Source organism: Scyliorhinus canicula, chromosome 8 (assembly GCF_902713615.1).
Source record: "Scyliorhinus canicula chromosome 8, sScyCan1.1, whole genome shotgun sequence".
NCBI lineage: Eukaryota > Metazoa > Chordata > Chondrichthyes > Carcharhiniformes > Scyliorhinidae > Scyliorhinus > Scyliorhinus canicula.
In genome coordinates this window covers 42,655,233-42,677,983 of record NC_052153.1, presented here as the reverse complement: position 1 = coordinate 42,677,983, position 22,751 = coordinate 42,655,233, and the positions used below count along the sequence as shown (strand labels likewise).

Here is a 22,751-nt window from a genome sequence, read left to right as displayed (position 1 = left end):
TCTGTGCTCCATATATCTGTCACAGTTGTTTGTTTTGTGATTTTTGCAAAATACGGAGGTCTGGCCTAGTCATGCCAATAAGCAAACTCCTACTGGGTACTGCAATGCATCTCACTCCACCACATGAACTTGCCTCTCTTAATGGGCAGCAGGCAGGATAAAAATCTAATTTCAAAACAGGTCAAAAACACCAACCGTCTTTACCCCAGTTGTTGGTACACAAGTTAACATTTGAAGGCTTGAAAAATCCCTCCAAAAACAGGGGTCAACTTATACACCAAGTGTACAAGTGAACGGCTGGTGTGGGCATTGACAGTCGTCATATAGAAATGTCATTGACGACTTCTGGTGGCGGCCATGGAGAGGTAGTTCGCACATTTGATAGCTCCCGCCTGTAACGGACTTTTGGACCTTTTCCCCCTGTTTTTTTACGGATTTTATGGGATAAATCAGTGAAGAGTGAGACAGTAAGGAGAAACCCCCTCCGGTGTATGGAGAATTGGACCAGAAGTGGCCGTGTGAGACAACAAAGTCCTATAAGGGAGACACAAGCAGAGCTGGTAACACGGGACAGCATGGCGGAGAGCAAGGGCCACGGGGGAGACGACACTGGTCGACGGAGCAGCTGGTGAAGTTTTTCGAGGATTGCTTCGCCAAGCTGAAGGAGGATACGTTGGACCCGATTAAGGCTTCGATTGATCAAGTGGTTCAGAATCAGGAAACGCACGGGTTAGCGATCCAGGAGGTGGAACAAAAGTTATCTGAGCATGAGGAGTATATAACCGTGCTGGAAAGCAAGGTGGGGATGATGAACAACTGCCAGAAAAGAATGCAGGAGAAGCGGGAGGACCTGGAGAATAGGTCCAGGAGGCAGAATCTTAGAATTGTTGGTCTCCCTGAAGGCAGTGAGGGATCGGATGCGAGGGCCTATGTGACAGACATGTTGGAGAAGTTGATGGGGGCTGTGGCGTTCCCTCGCCCTGGAATTGGACAGAGCGCACAGAGCCCTCACAAGGAAGTCCAGAGCGAACTAGCCGCCGAGAGCCATGGTGGTACGTTTTCACCATTTCATGGACAAGGAACACGTTTGCGGTGGGCCAAGAAAGAACGGAGCAGCAAGTGGGAGATCTGTGAGTTGCGCATCTATCAGGACCTGAGAGCGGATTTGGCCAAGAGGCGAGCTGGGTTCAATCAGGCAAAAACGACCATCTTTAAGAAGGGGGTGAAGCTCGGGATCCTGTACCCAGCCCATCCGTGGGTCACACATGAGGAACGGGACTTCTACTTTGAAACGCCAGACGAAGTATGGACCTTTATTAAAGAAATTAAGCTGGAGGTGACATTTAAGCCTTGGAGAAGTACTGTGGCAGCGATTTGTAGTGCTGGATTGTATAAATTTAAGTAGCTCTATGTGCAATAATGGCCGGTGTGGATGGTTAAAGGTTGCTCCGTCTTGCAGTGACCTTGTTAGAGGGGGGGATGGGCTTTGAATTTGGTTCTGCTTTTTGGGTGACAATTTTTCTAAAGTGACTGATTCTTCACTGTTTTTTCTGATGTTTGTTTACTGGGGAATATGAAGCTTTTAAAATGTTTATTCATGGGGGGGGGGGGAAGGAGAGAACAATAGGGAGACAGACTGCTTGGTGCCAGGGGCGGGAGCCATCGAGTCAGCATGGGTAAGCTAACTCTCAGAAGCACAGTGGGGGGTGAGCACGTGTTAAGCTGGAGCTTTACTTGGGTTTCTAGTGGTGTTGCCATTGGGGGGGGGGGGAGGTGCTACTTTGCTGACAGGGGAGGAACTGTTACTAAGGGACAAATGGGAGGTCGGGAACGACGACAGCCCGAGTGGGGACTCGAGGAAGCGGAGAGCGCAAGCTCGAGGCTAGCCTAATAAGGGTGGTGGCTAGTCTGCGGGGGGGGGGTTGTTGTTGTTGGAAGCCCCCCTGTCCAGGCTGTTCACATGGAACGTGAGAGAACTGAATGGGCCGGTCAAGAGGGCTCGCATGTTCACGCATTTGAGGGAGCTGAAGGCAGACATGAATTTGTTGCTTTCAAGAACTTTATTTTAAATGAATTAATACGACTAAATTCTCTTGCAGCCAATCACAAAAGTGAGCTTTTGCTAGTCATATTTAATATGCAATCCTAAACTTTAATAGCTTGTGTGTTATATACAAGTCATTTAACCATTTATAGATATCATTTACCACAGCATGGTAGATGATCTTTAATGCTGGATTCCCAAATTAATAATATGTATGTAATTTGGATGCATTCTGGAAATAGGAATGCCACAACTTTGTTTTTAGCTTCAATAAAAGAACAAGAGCTACAGACCAACGATGTGACAGTACAGAATTGTCAAATTATAAACTGCAAAGCTCCTAGACTGTGTTTCATGGTTTATAGTGCTGAAACATATCAACATACAATGTCGAAACAATGCTTAAAAAAATGTCAGCTCTAACAGGTTACTCAATTACTTACTTTTGCAGAAGGTGTGAATAATGGAATCTCAACCTTGGACAGTAGTTGGGAAATAGTTTCCTTGGACATGTCCTGTAATCAGTTAAACAAAGAGTCATTTAACCATTTATAGTATACACCTTCCCAGAAATAGTGGCTTGTTGCCTCTGGAGTTCCAGAGGACATGCTTTATTACAACATTTATTGTACTATGACAGTAAATTCTCCTTCTGGATGGTTATTCCTGCTTTCCCCCCAAAGACTGGTCCTTGCTTTCTCCTTTTTCTCTGCTGTAGTTTCTGTCTATCCTGTCAACTCTGGAATTCCATCCCAAAACATCTATACCTTGTATGTTATTCTCTAAGTCTGAATAAAGATTGTAGACTTCCAGTTAACACAAATACTTCATTCAGTCAGTTCGTTCTGTCTCCAGAGCTCAACCAGATGTAATACAGTCAAGAGGCAAAATAAGAGACGCTAAGGTAAGCTGCCTATGCTGAACTGTCTGTGTGCTGCTGCTCACTAGCTCTGTGCTTCTAAAAGAGGCGGATCCTCTCTTGGGTCAGACCCTTTATACCCACCTCTGATGCTTCCCTCTAGTGATGCTGTAGCTGTTACATCTGTGCTGTAGTCCCTGGTGTATGTGCAGATGGACAGATCACTACACCTTGTTTGTTTCCTTTAAGACTCTCCTTAATGCCCAACTCTTTTATCAAGCTTTTAGTCATGTGTTCCATTGTCCAGTGGCTCAGTGTCAATGTTTTGTCTGATTATAGTCTTGTGAAGTGCCTTGGGATGTTCATTATGTTAAATGTTATGGGAGCGGCGTTTTCAAACCCCAAAATGTATCATGGAGTTCAACCAGCCTCTCCCTTTAATGCATTGTTGCTTTTCCAGCACACGGCTTGTTCTCCAGGTGTGGTATTACAGTTATGGACACGTGGGTTTTTAAACACAAAACAATGTTTATTCCATGAATTCAACTTAACCTTTTTAAACAAACATTGGATCCCTTAACACCCCCAACTTCAAAGAAAATAACACAACACTAAATAATCCCTCAAAATGTTCCTTCGAACCTCCAAAAGACTTAACACCTTTAAACAGAAACAAATCAAGTTAAAGACATTACTATTATGAGTTTAAATCACCCAAATGATTCAGAGATATTTTTTCTTGGCATAGATCACAGCAGATCCAGCTCACTGCAAACACAGGCACACCCAAGCTCTTTTCCTCAAAACTGAAACTAAACCACTGCAAAAAGCAGAAGTGATCTCAGCTCTGACATCACTTCAGTAATATAGAACATAGAACAGTACAGCACAGAACAGGCCCTTCGGCCCTCAATGTTGTGCCGAGCCATGATCACCCTACTCAAACCCACATATCCACCCTATACCCGTAACCCAACAATATGAGCTGCTCCATTTCTTAAAGGTACATTGCTTAAACATCCATTTCTTAAAGGTACTCTCACATGACATAAAGATGCCATATAAATGCAAATTGTTGAAAACCTCTTATCTAATAACCAAAACCCACCTGTTTCATATAAGGAATCTTGTAAATTGCTGCAAAAAGTCTTGCAGCACTTAATGTAAAATTGTAGTGCCTAAAATAATAAAACATTAGAGAATTATAATTGAAGGATTACATAGTACCTTATGACAAAACAGGATGCAATATTACATGTTAACAATTCGGCTCAATTTGAAAAAAACATAAAAACATACAATTTGACTCAATACCGTTGTTAACTACTTAGGAGAAAATTACATTAGCCTACTTAATGTCTGTTTACTGGACTTGTATTATTTAATAGAAATGAGAGTGCTGATTAAAATGGGTTTTGATTTGAATTTACCTAGTTGGCTTATTTAAATACAAGTGGAATAAGTTAATATAAAGGAATTTTAAGAAACTGATCTCAATTCTTCTTGTGTGCAAAAAACAAATTAAATACAGTCTCTTAATGATTGCCAACATTATTTACGGGTGTCAGGTTGGTCTGAAAATAATTGTTAATCAGACACAACTTCGCCCACTGTCTGCAGGAAAAGATGAATGAATGCAGTACTTGCATACCAACTGCTGTAACCTAGCAAAAGAAAGGTTCTCTGTTACAGCATCAAGATCACCTATTATTTAGCAAGGTATTGGACAAGAAAAGTTGCATTCCAGATCGAAGGAGTTCTAAACCATGCTTATGCTGAACTCCAATCTAAAGCTAAATAGTGACAGAAGTACAAAAGAGAAAGTAAAATATAAATTTTGATGGTTACTTACAATTCATCACTTATGTCAAACTGCATTGGACAGGGTGGCCTCTTTGGTGACTGCCAAAATAAACCTGTAAGCAGACAGAGTCTTAATAATTGCTGCATTTTAAAAATAAAATATGGCAACAGTTTTATCAGTTTATCAACAAGGACAAGAGCAGCATGTACAGGGAAACAGTTCTCCTCGCAGCCAATCTAGTTGGTCTTCCCTTTGTCATTGCAAGATAAGAACTTCCTACCTCACATCATTGTGGGAACATCTTAACTGCCACAATTGCAGGAGTTTCAGAAGGCACACTGCTTTCTCAACTTGGAAAAGGCAATAAATTCTTCTCTTAAAATGAGAATTCCTTTACAAGAAACATCAACCCTTTGCACATTCGCATTCTTTGAACAATATCAATTCCAGTTCAGGAATGGGTTAACAGGCATGTTCAATGCCCAGTGTGAAAGTGAGCTGCTTAAACCAAGGGTGCCAATAGTCTGTACAGAAATAGCTGACCTCAGCCAGGTAACAATCAACTAGATTTTTCTGTCAGGATAATAGACAGATTTTTGAAACTGCCCATTATTGGTGTGTAAATGGTACAGCAACTTGAAGAGCAGATGCATCGTTTTTAAATTCTTTTAAAAATAAATTTGAGTACCCAATTCATTTTTTCCAAATAAGGGGCAATTTAGCGTGGCCAATCCACCTACCCTGCACATCTTTGGGTTGTGGGGGCGAAACCCACGCAAACACGGGGAGAATGTGCAAACTCCACACGGACAGTGACCCAGAGCCGGGATCGAACCTGGGACCTCGGCGCCGTGAGGCTACAGGGCTAACCCACTGAGCCACCGTGCTGACCCGCAGATGCATCGTTAAATACCAACTTCCAAAAACTGCTGTCCACTCCATTGGTAGCTGTGAGATAATTGCATCTTGACGTCTGCTTCATAATTGACTTGCATTGAATGTTATGAAGTTGCGGTATTTGCATGATAAATAGGAATTAAAACCACAGAATGTTAAGTCTGATCAATACAAGCTTTAAATGCTGTGATAAGTGTTAATTACTGCCAATCAATCCCTCTAGTTGAAAATTAACTTTTACAACAGCGGAGTCTCACTCCTTCAGGTAGAAATCAATGCTGGAAATATTACAAATGATAAAGTTTAAAATGTTTTAACGAAAATGATTTTATTTCCGCTTTGCCTTTTTTCTCTCTTTACATCGACCAATCTTTCCCTGTGTCTAATTAGACATTGGCAAGAATTTGCTGGCTGTTGTGATTCAGTTTTCCCACCAACAGCGCGTCCTCACCCATGGTTTTCCCAGCAGTGTGCGGTGGTTTCACTGGAAAATCCCACTGACAAGCGACGAGAACATCGAATCCCGCTGGCAGTGAATGGCACGACACAGAGAAATCCAAGAAATCCACGGCTGGGGAATGGGAGAACTCAGCCCATTGAATTCTAATTTATACATCCTTTTTAACCCTTTAATCTGATTTGTTAAGAGGCTTGCTTACCCTGTTCACACAGGCACCAGATATCAATTTCAACTCAAGGGATTATTAATTTGCGTGTGACCCAGCCCTTTTAAAATCTTAACATACATAAAGAGGTATGAAGTGGCATGGCGGCACAGTGGTTAGCACTGCTGCATCACAGCACCAGCGATTCGGGCTCGATTCCAGCCTTGGATGACTGTGTGGAGTTTCCACTTTCTCCCCGTGTCTGCGTGGGTTTCCTCCGGGTGCTCCGGTTTCCTCCCACAGTCCAGAAATGTGCAGGTTAGGTGGGGAGGGGGGCCTAGGTAGGGTGCTCTTTCGGAGGATTGGCCCAGACCTGATGGGCCAAATGGCATCCTTCTGCTATGTTTGGAATCCTAGTGTTCGAGATGTTCAAAGTCCCGAAAGACGTGCTGTTAGGTGATTTCCCTCTGTGTACCTGAACACGCGCTTGAGTGTGGCGGCTAGGGCATTTTCACAGTAACTTCATTGCAGTGTAATGTAAGCCTACCTGTGACAATAATAAAGATAATTATTATTAATCTGGGTAAACGTTCTTGGAAAAGGCAAAGAGCCTTCTATTGGCTGCAGCAGTCAGTGAGGACAGAAACGGATATAATGCCCACATCTTTTCCGCAGAATCATTAGTAGTCAAGAGTAGTGGGAATCCTGACTGAGCTTTTAAATGTTATGACATTATTGTATCAGATCTAGTGATCAAATATCACAAATGCAGCAGTTATTGACTTAACAAGTGCCTAACACGAAGAAAGATAAATGTAATAAAACATACAAACTTTACCACAATACTTACTTCCATCCTTCAGTTTAGTATCTAGTGGAAATGAGTGCAGAAGTTGCACGGCCTGGAGGAAGATAAAGAATGGGTCACTGCTTCTGCTTTGCAGACAGAGGCCTACATTCTCATTTTTTTTGTGCATTGCCAGAATGAACATATGCCAATGCGACTTTTTTCACGAGAAAATAAGAGAGGTTTGGGATGCGGGCAGGGAGGCTTTGCAGGGGCAGAATTACAGCAAAGGGGGTTGGCAACAATGAAAGTCATGCTTGACCGAGATGGGGGGGCTGAAAGAGGGTAACTGGGCGGGGCAGGGAGGGGGTGTGAGGGTAACTGGGCAGGGCAGGGAGGGGGTGTGAGGGTAACTGGGCGGGGCAGGGAGGGGGTGTGAGGGTGACTGGGCGGGGCAGGGAGGGGGTGTGAGGGTAACTGGGCAGGGCAGGGAGGGGGGGGTGAGGGTAACTGGGCGGGGCAGGGAGGGGGTGTGAGGGTGACTGGGCACGGAGGAGCAAGGGAGCTGGGCGGGGCAGGGAGCGAGCGGAGCTGGGCGGGGCAAGGAGCGAGCGAGCGGAGCCGGGCGGGGCAGGGAGTGAGCGAGCCAGGGAGCCGGGCGGGGCAGGGAGCGAGTGAGCCAGGGAGCCGGGCGGGGCAGGGAGCGAGTGAGCCAGGGAGCCGGGCGGGGCAGGGAGCGAGCGGGGCAGGGAGCGAGCGGGGCAGGGAGCGAGCGGAGCTGGGCGGGGCAAGGAGCGAGCGAGCGGAGCCGGGCGGGGCAGGGAGCGAGCGAGCCAGGGAGCCGGGCGGGGCAGGGAGCGAGCGAGCCAGGGAGCCGGGCGGGGCAGGGAGCGAGTGCGCCAGGGAGCCGGGCGGGGCAGGGAGCGAGCGGGGCAGGGAGCGGGCGGGGCAGGGAGCGGGCGGGGCAGGGAGCGGGCGGGGCAGGGAGCGAGCGAGCCAGGCGGGGCAGGGAGCGAGCGAGCCGGGCGGGGCAGGGAGCGAGCGAGCCGGGCGGGGCAGGGAGGGAGCGAGCCGGGCGGGGCAGGGAGGGAGCGAGCCGGGCGGGGCAGGGAGGGAGCGAGCCGGGCGGGGCAGGGAGGGAGCGAGCCGGGCGGGGCAGGGAGCGAGCGAGCCGGGCGGGGCAGCGAGCGAGCGAGCCGGGCGGGGCAGCGAGCGAGCGAGCCGGGCGGGGCAGCGAGCGAGCGAGCCGGGCGGGGCAGGGAGCGAGCGAGCCGGGCGGGGCAGGGAGCGAGCGAGCCGGGCGGGGCAGGGAGCGAGCGAGCCGGGCGGGGCAGGGAGCGAGCGGGCCGGGCGGGGCAGGGAGCGAGCGGGCCGGGCGGGGCAGGGAGCGAGCGGGCCGGGCGGGGCAGGGAGCGAGCGAGCCGGGCGGGGCAGGGAGTGAGCGAGCCGGGCGGGGCAGGGAGCGAGCGAGCCAGGCGGGGCAGGGAGCGAGCGAGCCGGGCGGGGCAGGGAGCGAGCGGGCCGGGGCAGGGAGCGAGCGGGCCGGGGCAGGGAGCGAGCGAGCCAGGGAGCCGGGCGGGGCAGGGAGCGAGCGGGGCAGGGAGCGAGCGAGCCAGGCGGGGCAGGGAGCGAGCGAGCGAGCCGGCGGGGCAGGGAGCGAGCGAGCGAGCGAGCCGGGCGGGCAGGGAGAGAGCGAGCCGGGCGGGGCAGGGAGCGAGCGAGCGAGCGAGCCGGGCGGGGCAGGGAGCGAGCGAGCCGGGCGGGGCAGGGAGCGAGCGAGCGAGCCGGGCGGGGCAGGGAGCGAGCGAGCGAGCGGGCCGGGCGGCGCAGGGAGCGAGCGAGCGAGCGGGGCAGGGAGCGAGCCAGCGAGCGGGCCGGGCGGGTAAGGGAGCGAGCCAGCGAGCGGGCCGGGGCGGGGCAGGGAGCGAGCGAGCGAGCGGGCCGGGCGGGGCAGGGAGCGAGCGAGCGAGCGGGCCGGGCGGGCAGGGAGCGAGCGAGCGAGCGGGCTGGGCGGGGCAGGGAGCGAGCGAGCGGGCCGGGCGGGGCAGGGAGCGAGCGAGCGAGCGGGCCGGGCGGGGCAGGGAGCGAGCGAGCGAGCCGGGCGGGGCAGGGAGCGAGCGAGCGAGCGGGCCGGGCGGGGCAGGGAGCGAGCGAGCGAGCGGGCCGGGCGGGGCAGGGAGCGAGCGAGCGGGCCGGGCGGGGCAGGGAGCGAGCGAGCGGGCCGGGCGGGGCAGGGGAGGGAGCGAGCGAGCGGGCCGGGCGGGGCAGGGAGCGAGCGAGCGAGCGGGCCGGGCGGGGCAGGGAGCGAGCGAGCGGGCCGGGGCGGGGCAGGGAGCGAGCGGGCCGGGCGGGGCAGGGAGCGAGCGAGCGAGCGGGCAGGGAGCGAGCGAGCGGGGCCGTGCGGGGCAGGGAGCGAGCGAGCGGGCCGGGCGGGGCAGGGAGCGAGCGAGCGAGCGGGCCGGGCGGGGCAGGGAGCGAGCGAGCGAGCGGGCCGGGCGGGGCAGGGAGCGAGCGAGCGGGCCGGGCGGGGCAGGGAGCGAGCGAGCGGCCGGGCGGGGCAGGGAGCGAGCAAGCGAGCGGGCCGGGGGAGGGAGCGGCAAGCGAGCGGGCCGGGCGGGGCAGGGAGCGAGCGAGCGGGCCGGGCAGGGAGCGAGCGAGCGAGCGGGCCGGGCAGGGAGCGAGCGAGCGGGCCGGGCGGGGCAGGGCGAGCGAGCGGGCCGGCGGGCAGGAGCGAGCGGGCCGGGCGGGGCAGGGAGCGAGCGGGCAGGGAGCGAGCGAGGCCAGGCGGGCAGGAGCGAGTGAGCGGGCCGGGCGGGGCAGGGAGCGAGCGAGCGGCCGGGCCGGCGGGGCAGGGAGCGAGCGAGCGGCCGGCGGGGCAGGGAGCGAGCGAGCGGGCCAGGGAGCGAGCGAGCGGCCGGGCGGGGCAGGGAGCGAGCGAGCGGGCAGGGCGGGGCAGGGAGCGAGCGAGCGGCCGGGCAGGAGCGAGCGAGCGGGCCGGGCGGGCAGGGAGCGAGCGAGCGGGCCGGCGGGGCAGGGAGCGAGCGAGCGGGCCAGGGAGCGAGCGAGCGGGCCGGGCGGGGCAGGGAGCGAGCGAGCGGGCCGGGCGGGGCAGGGAGCGAGCGAGCGGGCCGGGCGGGGCAGGGAGCGAGCGAGCGGGCCGGGCGGGGCAGGGAGCGAGCGAGCGGGCCGGGCGGGGCAGGGAGCGAGCGAGCGGGCCGGGCGGGGCAGGGAGCGAGCGAGCGGGCAGGGAGCCGGGCGGGGCAGGGAGCCGGGCGGGGCAGGGAGCCGGGCGGGGCAGGGAGCCGGGCTGGGCAGGGAGCCGGGCGGGGCAGGGAGCCGGGCGGGGCAGGGAGCCGGGCGGGGCAGGGAGCAAGGCGGGGCAGGGAGCAGGGCGGGGCAGGGAGCCGGGCGGGGCAGGGAGCCGGGCGGGGCAGGGAGCCGGGCGGGGCAGGGAGCCGGGCGGGCAGGGAGCCGGGCGGGGCAGGGAGCCGGGCGGGGCAGGGAGCCGGGCGGGGCAGGGAACGAGCGAGGGAGCCGGGCGGGGCAGGGAACGAGCGAGGGGGCCAGGCGGGGCAGGAAAGCAGGCGGGGCAGGGGAAGGCAGGTTTGGCAGAGGGGGCAGCCAAATGGGAACCGGGCGGGGAGCAGGCAGTAGGCATGGCTGCTGCCGCAGAGATGATAGGCTGAAGGAATGCTCAATGGTTTAGAAACTCTGACAGTGCGGCCGGGGAAAAACAAACAGCTAATTAGTAATATAATTACTTAACAAATCTCCTGTTAAATATAGACAGTCTTTGTACTGAAATAAAAGTACAACAATGCATTGAGTAGAAACACAATTTTAATCCGGCAAGTTATTTTTCCTTTGCAGTGATTATCATAAATATAAATCAAGATTGTTAAAATGATCATAAAAGCACTGATCTACATACCTGATGCACCAATTGTGAAATATTATTAGATATCCTACCTTGTGGTGGAAATATTTTTCAAATTTTACTCGTGCCAGCGATACACACTCATGCCAATCTGTCGGCCACCTATTAAGTAATTTAATTGCTTGAAATGAACCTTCTAAACTTTCTCCAGTTTGCATTCTCTGCAAAAAAAAGACAATAAAGAATGAAGTAACCTGCCCTCCGATTAAACTCGTAGGTTAGCAAATAAACACAAACAGAAGAAAACAAAGCATTTTTCCATTTTAATACATATTCTATTAAACTCAACCAATTTTTTGTTGATCATTACAGCATCAATAAGAATTCAAAACGTTTGGCATTGGAGGGTATTGTGTGCATCTAATGGGCCAGTTGCGTGGTTGTAAAATGGTAAAGTTTGCAGTATAATGGAGGACTGAATCCACTGAGCTGACAGGTATGGAGTATGAGATAATTTCAAACAGATGGTCTTGACGGACTGACCAATATTCAGTACAAAATGCTCGTCAGAAAGTGAATTTTATTCTGAGTTTTAGCAGTTAATATTTTTAAAAGCCTGCCATTTGTACTTGGTGAGGGTTTTATGTACGCTTGGCTCAGTCACTGTCGATAAGTCACAAGTCTGTAGGTTCAAGCTGTACTAAGGAGCTAAGTTGATAGTTCAGTGCAATATTGTGGGTGTTCAACGGGCAAATTAATTTCAATACAGCCAAGTGTATGATGCTACATTGTGGTCGGAAAACTAAAGAAACCACGCATTACTTGGATAATAAGAGTCTGAAGGGATAGAGGAGAAAAGGGATCGAGCGGTACTGATACACATATCACTAAAAAAGGTACCAAGGTTAACAATGGCAGGTGGTCTTGTCAACCAATGTAGAGGCCGACCCTCGATCCAATTCAAATATTCAATCCCTCGGACATCCATCCCCATTAGGATGGGCTGTGAGCTCTCCACTGCTTCCTTGAACAGAGGACCAACCAGTAGCCATCCATACCACCTCCCTCTGCTTGGCTGTCTAAATGTGCCTCACATTGAAGAACATCTCCTTTGACTCAAATAAAAGATATTGCTGCAGGAAACCATATGGGTTTCAGCTATGCCATCCAGGTACATGGGTCATTGTTTGACCCTTAACTCAGGACCCCTCTCTCACCTCTTTTTCTGGCACATTGATGTTGGGGTGAATTCTTCCCCTCCCCAGCTGCATGTTCCTCGGCGTCGTGCCGTCACCAGCAGCGAGATTGTCTGTTCCTGCCACCAGCCAATGAGATTTCTCATTGTAACCACCCCACGCTGTTGGGGAACCCGCAGACGCCGGTGCGTTGCTGGCGGAACAGAGAATTCAGCCACCAGCAAATTCACCCCGTTGTTGCCAGCTCTTGTCCCAAACTGGACAATTAGTTTCCAATTTCCACCCTTCCCAAATAGTTTATCTTCGACTCTTCCCTTCCCTTCCACGACTTCTCTGTCTCCATTTCTAGGCTCTAGACGATCCGCCATAAGTCCATTCGCTCTCAGAGTAACCTGCTCATACTTCCTCCTGCCCTGCTTCCTTTGAGAATTCTATTCCATTTTTCCAGTTTCTCCACCTCATTTTGTTGTAATGATGCCAGCTTCCATATCAGTACTTCTGGCAGGTTTTTTTTTCTCCTCCATTTAATCAACCTTGCCATTGCATGCAGTTCTGCTCTCAACCTTGCCTCTGCCTCCCAGAGTCATGATGGGGTTCCCTTTATCCTTGCCTTCTGTCAGGAAACAGTGGTAGGTTTAAGTGATCTATATTTATATTATTAAATATTATAAATATTGTATTTTAATCTTTGTCCTCCACCCTATCACAGGCTTTGTTTGTATTTCCACCCCCATTTCCCCTTCCAGTATTTTCAGGTTTTATATCAGATTTCCAGTATCTGCTTTTAGATTAGATCTTTTTCTGTGTTGTACACTCAATGTAACTTGATAATCAGCAGTTCATTATTAGAAGTGGGTGTCGGTCTCAAATCAATAATTAATTAGCCACAGTCCACAAGGAATAGGATTCTCCCTCCATTAGAGAGAGCCACATTATTACATTTCATTAATTACATCACTGAAAAACAAAAAGGATTGCACATTTGTACAAGATCACTTTTTATCAACACCGTCAGGATTTAACAATACACATTTAACTTGATAACGAGTGGAATGCCCAGAAATATTGATCTACCACTAAGCGAGCTACCTAACAGAAATATGGAATGAATTTATTTAGTGAGCAGACTAACCGTGCTCCTGAGACTTTATCAGACCAGCAGTAAAGTAATTATGTGCGTTGAGTAGACAGTGGTTCAATGCTTATTTCCCCAAGAGATTTCAGCCCTTCCCTCAGTGATAACTGATGCAATAGAGAATTAATGCTATTTTTCCCACTTAATCCTTGATGCATTTATTAAGTTTACATCTGTGTGACTTCCCTATTTGTTTGTAGGTTATAGCACCCAAAGAGCATATTTATATATTGTTTTTTTAATGTGTTGATGGCTTCTGCTTCTCCCATTTAATTCAGCAAATTCCACACCTCCACCGCCCTCTGGATTAAAAAAATCTTTCTGAATTCCCCTCTTATTCTTCAGAGCAGCATGGTGGTTAGCACAGCTGGTTCAAAGCTCCAGGGTCCCAGGTTCGATTCCCGGCTTGGGCCACTGTCTGTGCTGAGTCTGTACGTTCTCCCTGTGTCTGCGTGGGTTTCCTCCGGGTGCTCCGGTTTCCTCCCACAATTCAAAGGTGTGCAGGTTAGGTGGATTGACGATGCTAAATTGCCCTTAGTGTCTAAAAAGGTTAAGTGGGGTTACTGGGTTACGGGTGCAGGCATGGGCTTGTGTAAGGTGCTCTTTCCAAGGACTCAATGGGCCGAATGGCCTCCTTCTGCACTGTAAATTCTATGAACCAATTACTTTAAATCTATGCCACCTGATTATTGGCCTCTGTTAATCGAATCAGGTCCTTTAGATCCACTTTACCTATTGCCGTTGGCAGCCTTCCAACTGCATATGATGGACATGCAGCAAATCAATAATGTTGGGGATGGGTCAGCCTCATTTGATGCATTTTTGGGATGACTAATCCATCAGGGGTAGGTTCTGCCACAAGTGTCATATATGGAATGGTCATTGGGTATTATTTATGGTGTTGCCAAGCTGCTGTAACCACTGATCACCATGGTGGCACACGCTAGACGATGTTGCTATTTCCTCTGATGTCAGCTAGCATGTCCCAGGTCCGAGAATCAATCTTTAGGGCCTTCACATCATACAAGTATCCTAGAAGCAGAGTTCTGGGGTGTCCTACTGGTCATTTGGCTTTGGCTACCTTGCTGTACAGAAAATCCTTTGGTATGTGATCATGTTCCATCCTGTGTACCACAGCCAATTTTATTTTTAATTTGTTCATGGAATATGGGTATTGCTGGCTGGACCAGCATTTATTGCCCATCCTTAATTGCCCTTTGGCCTCCTTCTAACTGTAAATTCTATGATTCTATGAAACCTACCCGTTTACTTATTGGGCTGAATCCATATTGGCTATAATAGGGTTCCAGAATACATTTTCAGTATTCAGCACCCGTTGTATCTTTTACAAAGAATTTACTCTAGCTAATATTAGGGTAATTAAAATTCCCTACTATCTTTGGCAGTTTGAACAATTTGTCCATATATTTGTTCTTCTCTACCTCTGTTTGGAAGTCTATAACATAATCCCAGCAGTGTGATTACGCATTTTGTGTTCCTCAATTCATTCCACATGGCTTCATAGAAAATAGAAGCAGGAGGAGGCCATTTGGTCCTTTAAGCCTGCTTCGCCATTCATTATGACCATGGATGATCATCAAGTTCAATACCCTGATTACCCTTTCCCCTATATCTCATGGTCCCTTTAGCCCCAAGAGCTACATCCAATTCCTTCTTCAACTTGCACAGTGTTTTCACCCCAACTATTTGTTGTGGTAGTGAATTCCACAGATTTACCACTCTTTGGGTGAAGAAATTTCTCACCTCAGTCCTTATCCTCAAACTATGACCCCTAGTTCTAGACACCGCATCATCAGCAAAATTCTTTCTGAATCTACCTGGTCTAATCCTGTTAATTTGATCCTCTTTCTAGTATGTCATCCTTCTCTCAGCTGTTATTCCTTCTTCAACCAAAGTGTTGACTTTTTCTCCCCTTCCTCTCACATTTCAAAACCTTGTGTTAAGGAATGTTGAGCTAACATTCCTGTCTGTCTTTAAGTCACAATTCAGCAATAGCTATGATATCATAATTCCCAGTGTCAACTTATTTGACTTATTCCTTAGACTACTTGCATTGAAATACATAGCACTAAATCACTGAACAACTCCTTTCTTCTCTATTTTGTCATCTTTGGTTCCTTGACCACCTACACTTGTTTACTAATTCTTGGCTTTTCATTTCCAGTTGCTTCCTTCTGAATCTATGCACAGGTTCCACCCTCATGCCAAACTAGTTTAAAGGCAACACTAGCAATCTTCCCTGCCAAGATACTGGTCCCAGTCCTGTTGAGGTGCAATCTGCGCCACCCCCCATAAATCAGTGCCAGCGTCCAGGAGTCTAAAGCCCACCCTCCTGCATCATGTCTCCAGCCATACATTCAGCTGTACTACCCTTTGCTATAAGAAAGTACAGAGAGCGCAGGAACTGGTGGTGCTACTCGGGCTGGAGGAAATTATGAACTGTATTCGTTCAATGCAGTCAGGGAAGGCACCGGGCCGGGAGAGATTCCCTGTGGAATTTTATAAAACAGTGGGTGGGGGGTGTTGTTACCGGCCACTTTGGCATAGGCATCAATATCCTTAATCTTGAAAAAGGGTAAAGATCCCAGGGAGTGAGAGTCATATCGGCCCATCTCTCTGTTGAACGCTGGTGCAAAGCTGTTGGCTAAGGTCTGGCAACCCCTTTTAGAAGGGTGCCTGCCAGGGTAATTTCTGAGGATCAGGCAGATTTTGTTAAGGGCCGGCAGTTGTTGGCCAACATTAGGAAACTTCTGAATGTGATGCTGTCACCGACCTCTGGTCAATCCAGGGGTAATCATCCCCATGGACACAGAAAAAGCATTCAACCAGGTGGAGTGGGGTACCTTTTTGAGGTACTGATCCCCCCCCCCCCCCCCCCAGCCTGAGTTTGAGGGCACTTGTTACTGCTCCCACTCTGTTCTCTTTAGCTAGGTTCACTATGAGCCCAATGGTAATAGCCTCTCTGAGAACATGGAATCAATTCAGACAGCAGTTAGGGTCTATGTCGCTATTGGCGCCGATCTGTTGGAACCACAGGTTTGTACTGGCTAAGATGGATTTGACGTGTAAGATCTGGGAAAGTAAGAGGGCCGAGAGGTTTAGGGATTTATTCGTGGAGGGTAGGTTTGCTGGGCTGGAGGAGTTGGTGGTGAAGTTCCAACTCCCAGGAGGGAATGATTTTAGATATTTGCAGGTATGGAACTTTGTGCATAAGGAACTCTCTTCATTTTCTTGTTTGCCAGTGCCTTCAATTATGGATAAGGTGCTGTTGCTTGACGAGATAGGGGAAGAAAGGATATCAGATATATATGGGCAGGTGATGGCGATGGTGAAGGCTTTGCTAGGGAAAGTGAAGAGAAAATGGGAGGAAGAGTTGGATTTGGTTTTGGAGGGGGAGATGTTCTGTATAGGGTCAAATCTACTGCATGTGCAAGGCTGAGTTTCATTCAGTTTAAAATGGAACATGGGGCATACTTGATCAAGGCACATATGAGTGGGTTCGTCCGGGTATAGGGGACAGATGTGAGCGTTGCTCGAAGGGGGCCGGCGAACCACTTGCATATGATTTGGTCTTGCCCTAATTTAGTTAAGTTTTGGGCTTCCTTCTTCAAAAAAATCTAGGCAATTTTGAGAGTTAGAGCAGACGCTTGTCCAATGGTGACAATATTTGGAGTGTTGGACTTGCCAGGGTTGCAGGAGGGGAAGAGGGCTGATATCTTGGCCTTCGCTGCTCTGATAGCCCGGAGTTGAATATTGCTCAGATGGAGGGCATTGGCGCCGCCTAAGGCTTCGGCAAGGTTGGGGGATTTGTCGGAATTCCTGCATTTGGAAATGATAAAGTATGCCATAAAGGGATCAGAGGAGGGATTTTACTCCAGGTGGCCGCAGTTCATTACCTTTGTTAAGGAACTGGTCTTTATCAACAATTGGGTGTATGTGGGGGGTAGGGTTCTGGGTAAATACAGGATGTGGCGGCTGGGTTATAGGGATATTTTAATAAAAATCTATAAATTTGTTTGACCATTTTGTATGTTAGAATTGAAAATGTTCTGAATAAAAATATTTTTAGAAAGTACAGAGGAATGGTTGTTAGTTTTGGGAAGAATCGGCTCAATCACCAACCCATCTGGAGTTCTTTATCTATATAATGCAGGCTCTTTAGGCTTTTGAAAATCAAGATCTACTTTGAAGAAAAGAAGTGTATGAGTGTCCTGTATTGATTCTGCAATGTGCAATTAACATACTGTTGTATTGTGTACATTCTTCTAATGTCTGATTCGCCAATTTCCATTTTATTGTAATTATTCTCACCTGTAGAACATTTTCTGTTGACTTATAGTTTTCCCAAAACTTGTTGTACATTGAGGGTTTGTATGAAAAGGAGCTTTCAAACTGAAATGAAAAATGGAATAAGATTTTGAATCAGGAAATAAGAGGACAGCACTTAAATTGACAAGTTGTCTAACAAAGTGATCCTTTGAAGTATTTTATCTGATGCATACCTTATCTCTTGACCACTGTATTGTGTGTTCAATTAAAGCTGGAAAGGACTTTAATGTGCAAAATGGTATTTCTTCTTCAGGAGGATCTCGCTGTACAAAACCAACATTGAATTAGAAAAGTGTAGAAACACACAAATTTCAAAACATTAATATCACACAGCAAACATCTGCAAAGTGGACTGCACCAATCTTTACTTGCTGCGTGTGCTGCTGTACAGAATAGTTCAGTAAGAGCAAGGTCAGAAATGATAGCACAGAAGCTCAATTGTTCCACTAAATCTCTGTCAGTCTTCAACTGCCCAGCATAGATCACTGGATGGTGATCAGAATTAGCAACCCTGGTTGAAGATATCGATGGAATATAATACAATCCAATAATATAAATGGGCTAAGCGGAGTCACCAAAAGTTGAAGAAACCAGTACTTTCTGTTCTATTACAGTGTACAAGTAACCTTTTATAAGCAGAACTTGCAAGCTGAATTCCATGGATGAAGCCATAAAGTCGGGTTGCAATGTGTGTGCGCTTAAATCTGGGAAATACAATTAAAATTAAAAACCTGTATGAGTTAGTTGTTAGTGTGGTTACCAAAAGTAGCTTGCCGCTCTCAGAGAAACAAGTAGTAATCAGGAAGCTTGCTGTTGATTGACCCTGCGGGAAAGACTGCCGATGCTGGGGTTACCATTAGCAGCTTGAGAGTTCAGGCTGGCAAGAAAGAAACAGGATATTTGTTGCTGATTTGACTTTGTGCGTGTTTGTGAGGTGAAAAATAAGCTTTCAATGTGATGCCTGAAACAACTGAAGAACCTGCACTCTTTAAGCTCACAGCTCAAGAATAATTGCTTGGGTGAGCTAGATAGGTCTCTTGAATTGCATTCATATTTAAAGATAGGACAAGAGGGAGATTTGGAAAATCAAAGGATGAATAAAGGGAAAATATGGGGAGTTGGCAACGTTCATTGAGAAAAGCACCCTTATACAAAACTTTGGGCGGAATTTTCCATTCTGGATACTAAGTACGGTGGCGCATGAGATAAGAGGTGTGTTTCCCGCTCTGCAACAGGTTCATGCACCCAATTGTACAGTATTTGGAACCTCATTAATTATGCAGCAGCGAGCTGCCCACCAAATCACATGGTGGGGTGGATTGTGATTTGTCTGCCCTCTGTCACCTTTTGGGTAGAAGGTCCTGGTGTCATATTTAAACACATTTACTCGCCACAAACCAGCTGTGTGATCTGGATTTCCTTAGAAGGTACCCAGGAGAAAAAAGACATGTACCCAAGGTTCAGCCATTACTCCCTGGTGGTTCGCCTGAAAGCCGCTCACAAATGCTGTGGTGTGCTCTTCCCGAGGAATGGAACCAAGACATAGAATCAACCTCACTGGCCTGGGATGGGGTTGCAGCGGAGGTCTGTGCCGCTGGGACTCAAAAAGAAATGTCCTGCATTGCAGGAAGATGATGATCTAATTTCCTTTTCCCAGGGTAAGGCAACCTTCTGCTCACTCCAATCTCACACTCTTATAATGGCATCGGTCACTCAATGGGTTACACCATTAGCAAAGGAGACGTCAGCACTGAATGTCTCAGCATACATTAATGTCACCACCATCTTGTCTATCATCCTGCACAAACAGCACCTTCAGCCCTTACTGGGGAGGGTTCAGCCGAGAGAGGAGTGCATGCTTCCCAACCTCTGCTCCAACCCTTCTCATCACATCCATTTATCTTCATGCAGCTCAAGTTGACCCATAACAGGAGGGAAAGATCCCAGATGGGGAGAGGGACAACCACCATCCAGGAGTTCACTCCCCTCATGGAGGACACAGTCAAGTGTGCAAAAGCAAGACTGGTCTCCCCATCAGCCCAGTACAGATGAGCCCTCCATTAGTTGGTCACATCCTGACATTCAATTTTGCATTCTACCTGCTCATGAACTAAAACTATCTTCTGTTTCGTACAGGCACCAGCAGGCCCAGGCACTGGTCCAGCCAACCCTTCAGCCCCAGACCATTTCAGATGAGGATGCAATCAATGAAGACCCATCAGAGTGTTCCTCTGCACCCACCACCACCACAGAGACACACACTTCAGTTGGTGCTAGATCTAGAATGGGCTCAGGGTCACTTTCTGGAGAACACCTCACTAACATGTCTCCACAGCAGTTGGAGACAGTGACAACCCAGGTTTCTGGCACTTGGAGGACTGAAGAACAGGCCACCAAATCAAATGGCGAGGGCGAGGTGGATTGTGAGGCCGGATCAGATGATGTTGAGCCTCTCGAAACCCCCATCTCCAATATGCTGGAGATGCAGAGACAGGCGGTGGAACGACTGCCAGTTGACGCAGACTTTGTGGCGATGTACAACCTTTGATCTCACTATATTCAGCTTTGGGTGCTGACTTTTCCAAGAATGAGGGGCGCTATTCTCCCAGACAGGGAGAAATCGTAAGGCTGGCGTCAAAACCGGGCGGGTTTGACACCAGCCTCCCCCTCCCCGACCGGGAACCGATTCTGGTCCCCGGTCGGGGCTAGTATGCCGCGGCCGTGAACTCCGGCATCGTGGGCTTAACGAATTTTGTTAAGCCCGCTTGCCAGAGTTTGCGCCGGCTGACGCGTCACATGACGTCAGCCGCGCATGCGCGGATTGGAAGACTCCAACCCGCGCATACGCGGATGACGTCATCGCGCATGCGCGGGCCGGGATGCCCCTCAGCCGCCCCGTGAAGTGATACAGCGGGGCGGCGGAAGGACAAAGAGTGTGTGGGAATCGGACCCGCTGCCCGCGATCGATGCCCACCGATCGCGGGCCCATAGAACATAGAACATAGAACGATACAGCGCAGTACAGGCCCTTCGGCCCTCGATGTTGCACCGACATGGAAAAAAAAAACTAAAGGCCATCTAACCTACACTGGCACCCTTGGCACGGCCCTGGTACTGCCATGCCAATCGGCGCCATGGTTTTCAAAATCGGGACTTTACGGCCGTTTTTACAAACGGCCAGACCAGGTGTGTTTGCCGTTCGTAAAAACAGCCGTAAAGGGCTTGGACTTCGGCCCATCGGCCAGCTGAGAATCGCTGCTGGCCGTAAAAAACGGCGGCAGCGATCCGTGTCGGGAGTCGGGCGTGGGGGGGGGGGGGGGGGGGGGGGGGGGAATAGCGGGAGGGCGTCAGACTAGCGTAGCCGTAAAAATTTACGAACCCCGCTATTCTCCGCACCGTCCTGAGTGCGGAGAATTGCGCCCGAGGACTCTCCATCCATCAGGGTTAGAGATACACGGTCGAATGCTAACCGTGCTTGTGATATTGCTCCTTGTAAATGCCTTTCCAATCATTGGCATAGTGCTAAGGGACAGGAGAAATGAGCTTGATTCCCTTTGCCTGGATCATGGGTACATGCCGCACGGTAGCATGGTGGTTAGCATAAATGCTTCACAGCTCCAGGGTCCCAGGTTCAATTCCCGGCTGGGTCACTGTCTGTGTGGAGTCTGCACGTCCTCCCCGTGTGTGCGTGGGTTTCCTCCGGGTGCTCCGGTTTCCTTCCACAGTCCAAAGATGTGCGGGTTAGGTGGATTGGCCATGCTAAATTGCCCGTAGTGTCCTAAAAAGTAAGGTTAAGGGGGGGGTTGTTGGGTTACGGGTATAGGATTGATACGTGGGTTTGAGTGGGGTGATCATTGCTCGGCACAACATCGAGGGCCGAAGGGCCTGTTCTGTGCTGTACTGTTCTATGTTCTATCTTCTGCCTCATGTCACTGTGATGGCATCCTCACATGGAAGCTGACCATTATTGCCCTCTTCAGGTTCCTGCCCTTCTCATCGGGGGAAATCTCTGCCTCCTCCATGTCTCCCCATGGTCAGCAATCTCTCCTCTGAAACACCAGGTTGTACAAGGCTCAACACACAATGATGATGTAGGGTACCCTCTCTGGAGAGCTCTGCAGAGCCTCACCTGAGCAGGCCAAACAACAGAAACGTTTCTACTTCTGACGATCGTAGACCAGCTGAACGCTGATGGAGTGGAACCCTTTCCTTTAGTGAACATCTGGGCTACTTCCAGGGAGCTCTTAAAGTGATAAGTGAGCAATCAATTTCTCCCTGCACACTTGGGCAGCTGGAGATCGCTGCAAATCACAGAAATCTAGCAGCTTGGCTAGCTTCATTCATTGTGAACTTTATATAATGACAAATATTACTGTAGAGGGTATCCATCGCCTCCTTTATACATTTGTGTGTTGAGGGCCGATAGATTCCACATAAGTCTCCTGTGGGTCTCTGGAATGAGCCGCTTGCAAAACAATTGAGTGTGGCAGCGACTTTCAGGGGCACTGGCAAGGGATGGCCTCCCAGTCAATGTGGCGGAAGATCCTCCCGTGCAGTATGAAAAACGACATCTCTTGATAAAAGCGTACACATGCACGGCACTGTGCCTCGCTCATCTAAAAATAGGAGAGGCCGTATAAGTATATCCTTGGTCGCACTAGTTAACTCTGAAGTATGGGTCTGACACCCCGGGCGGTGGCTCTTCTCCGAGCTGTGTTAGATGGCGCCAGGCACCACTTCACCTCCTCAGTCTGAGCACTGTCATCCATTCTGCAATCCTTCTTCCTGTCGACAGATAGATCTGAGAGATGAATGTAGCTCACCCAACAATTACAGCCCTCCTACTCCAAGCCAGAAAACCACTATCATGCACTCGCGCAGTGCTTGCACTATGTGGTTTGTTTTCAGTTGCTCCTCGTCTGGCTGCTGGTTCCCGTTCGGAACTTGCAGTAAAGAGATCTGTCTAGTGGCAGAAGTCAGACAGTGCAGTTAACTCTGGGGCTTCAGTTGTTACCTGCAGTAACCCAACTTATGCCACTAGATGGAGTCTGGCCAATCTGAAAGTACTATAGGTGAGTGTAATTTTTAAAAGTATTATATTTATTTTATATTTAGTGATGTATTTTACTTTGCAAGTTATTTCAGCCATAAGTGCTCTGAATATACGATAGTGTTTCAACTTGTACATTGTTTTTTC

At 49.7% G+C, this 22,751-nt stretch overlaps 1 protein-coding gene across 1 annotated transcript in view; it reads right to left on the bottom strand.

The window, feature by feature from the left end:
• Nucleotides 1-22,751, bottom strand: part of uba6 (ubiquitin like modifier activating enzyme 6) — a 201,878-nt gene that overhangs the window by 27,945 nt on the left and 151,182 nt on the right. The window contains exons 21-27 of the mRNA XM_038804447.1: nt 17,728-17,817; nt 17,537-17,617; nt 10,966-11,094; nt 7,060-7,111; nt 4,756-4,819; nt 4,012-4,081; nt 2,488-2,559 (exon numbers count right to left, since the gene is read on the bottom strand). Of these exons, the coding sequence (XP_038660375.1) occupies nt 2,488-2,559; nt 4,012-4,081; nt 4,756-4,819; nt 7,060-7,111; nt 10,966-11,094; nt 17,537-17,617; nt 17,728-17,817 (558 nt within the window). The remainder of the gene's footprint in view (nt 1-2,487; nt 2,560-4,011; nt 4,082-4,755; nt 4,820-7,059; nt 7,112-10,965; nt 11,095-17,536; nt 17,618-17,727; nt 17,818-22,751) is intronic.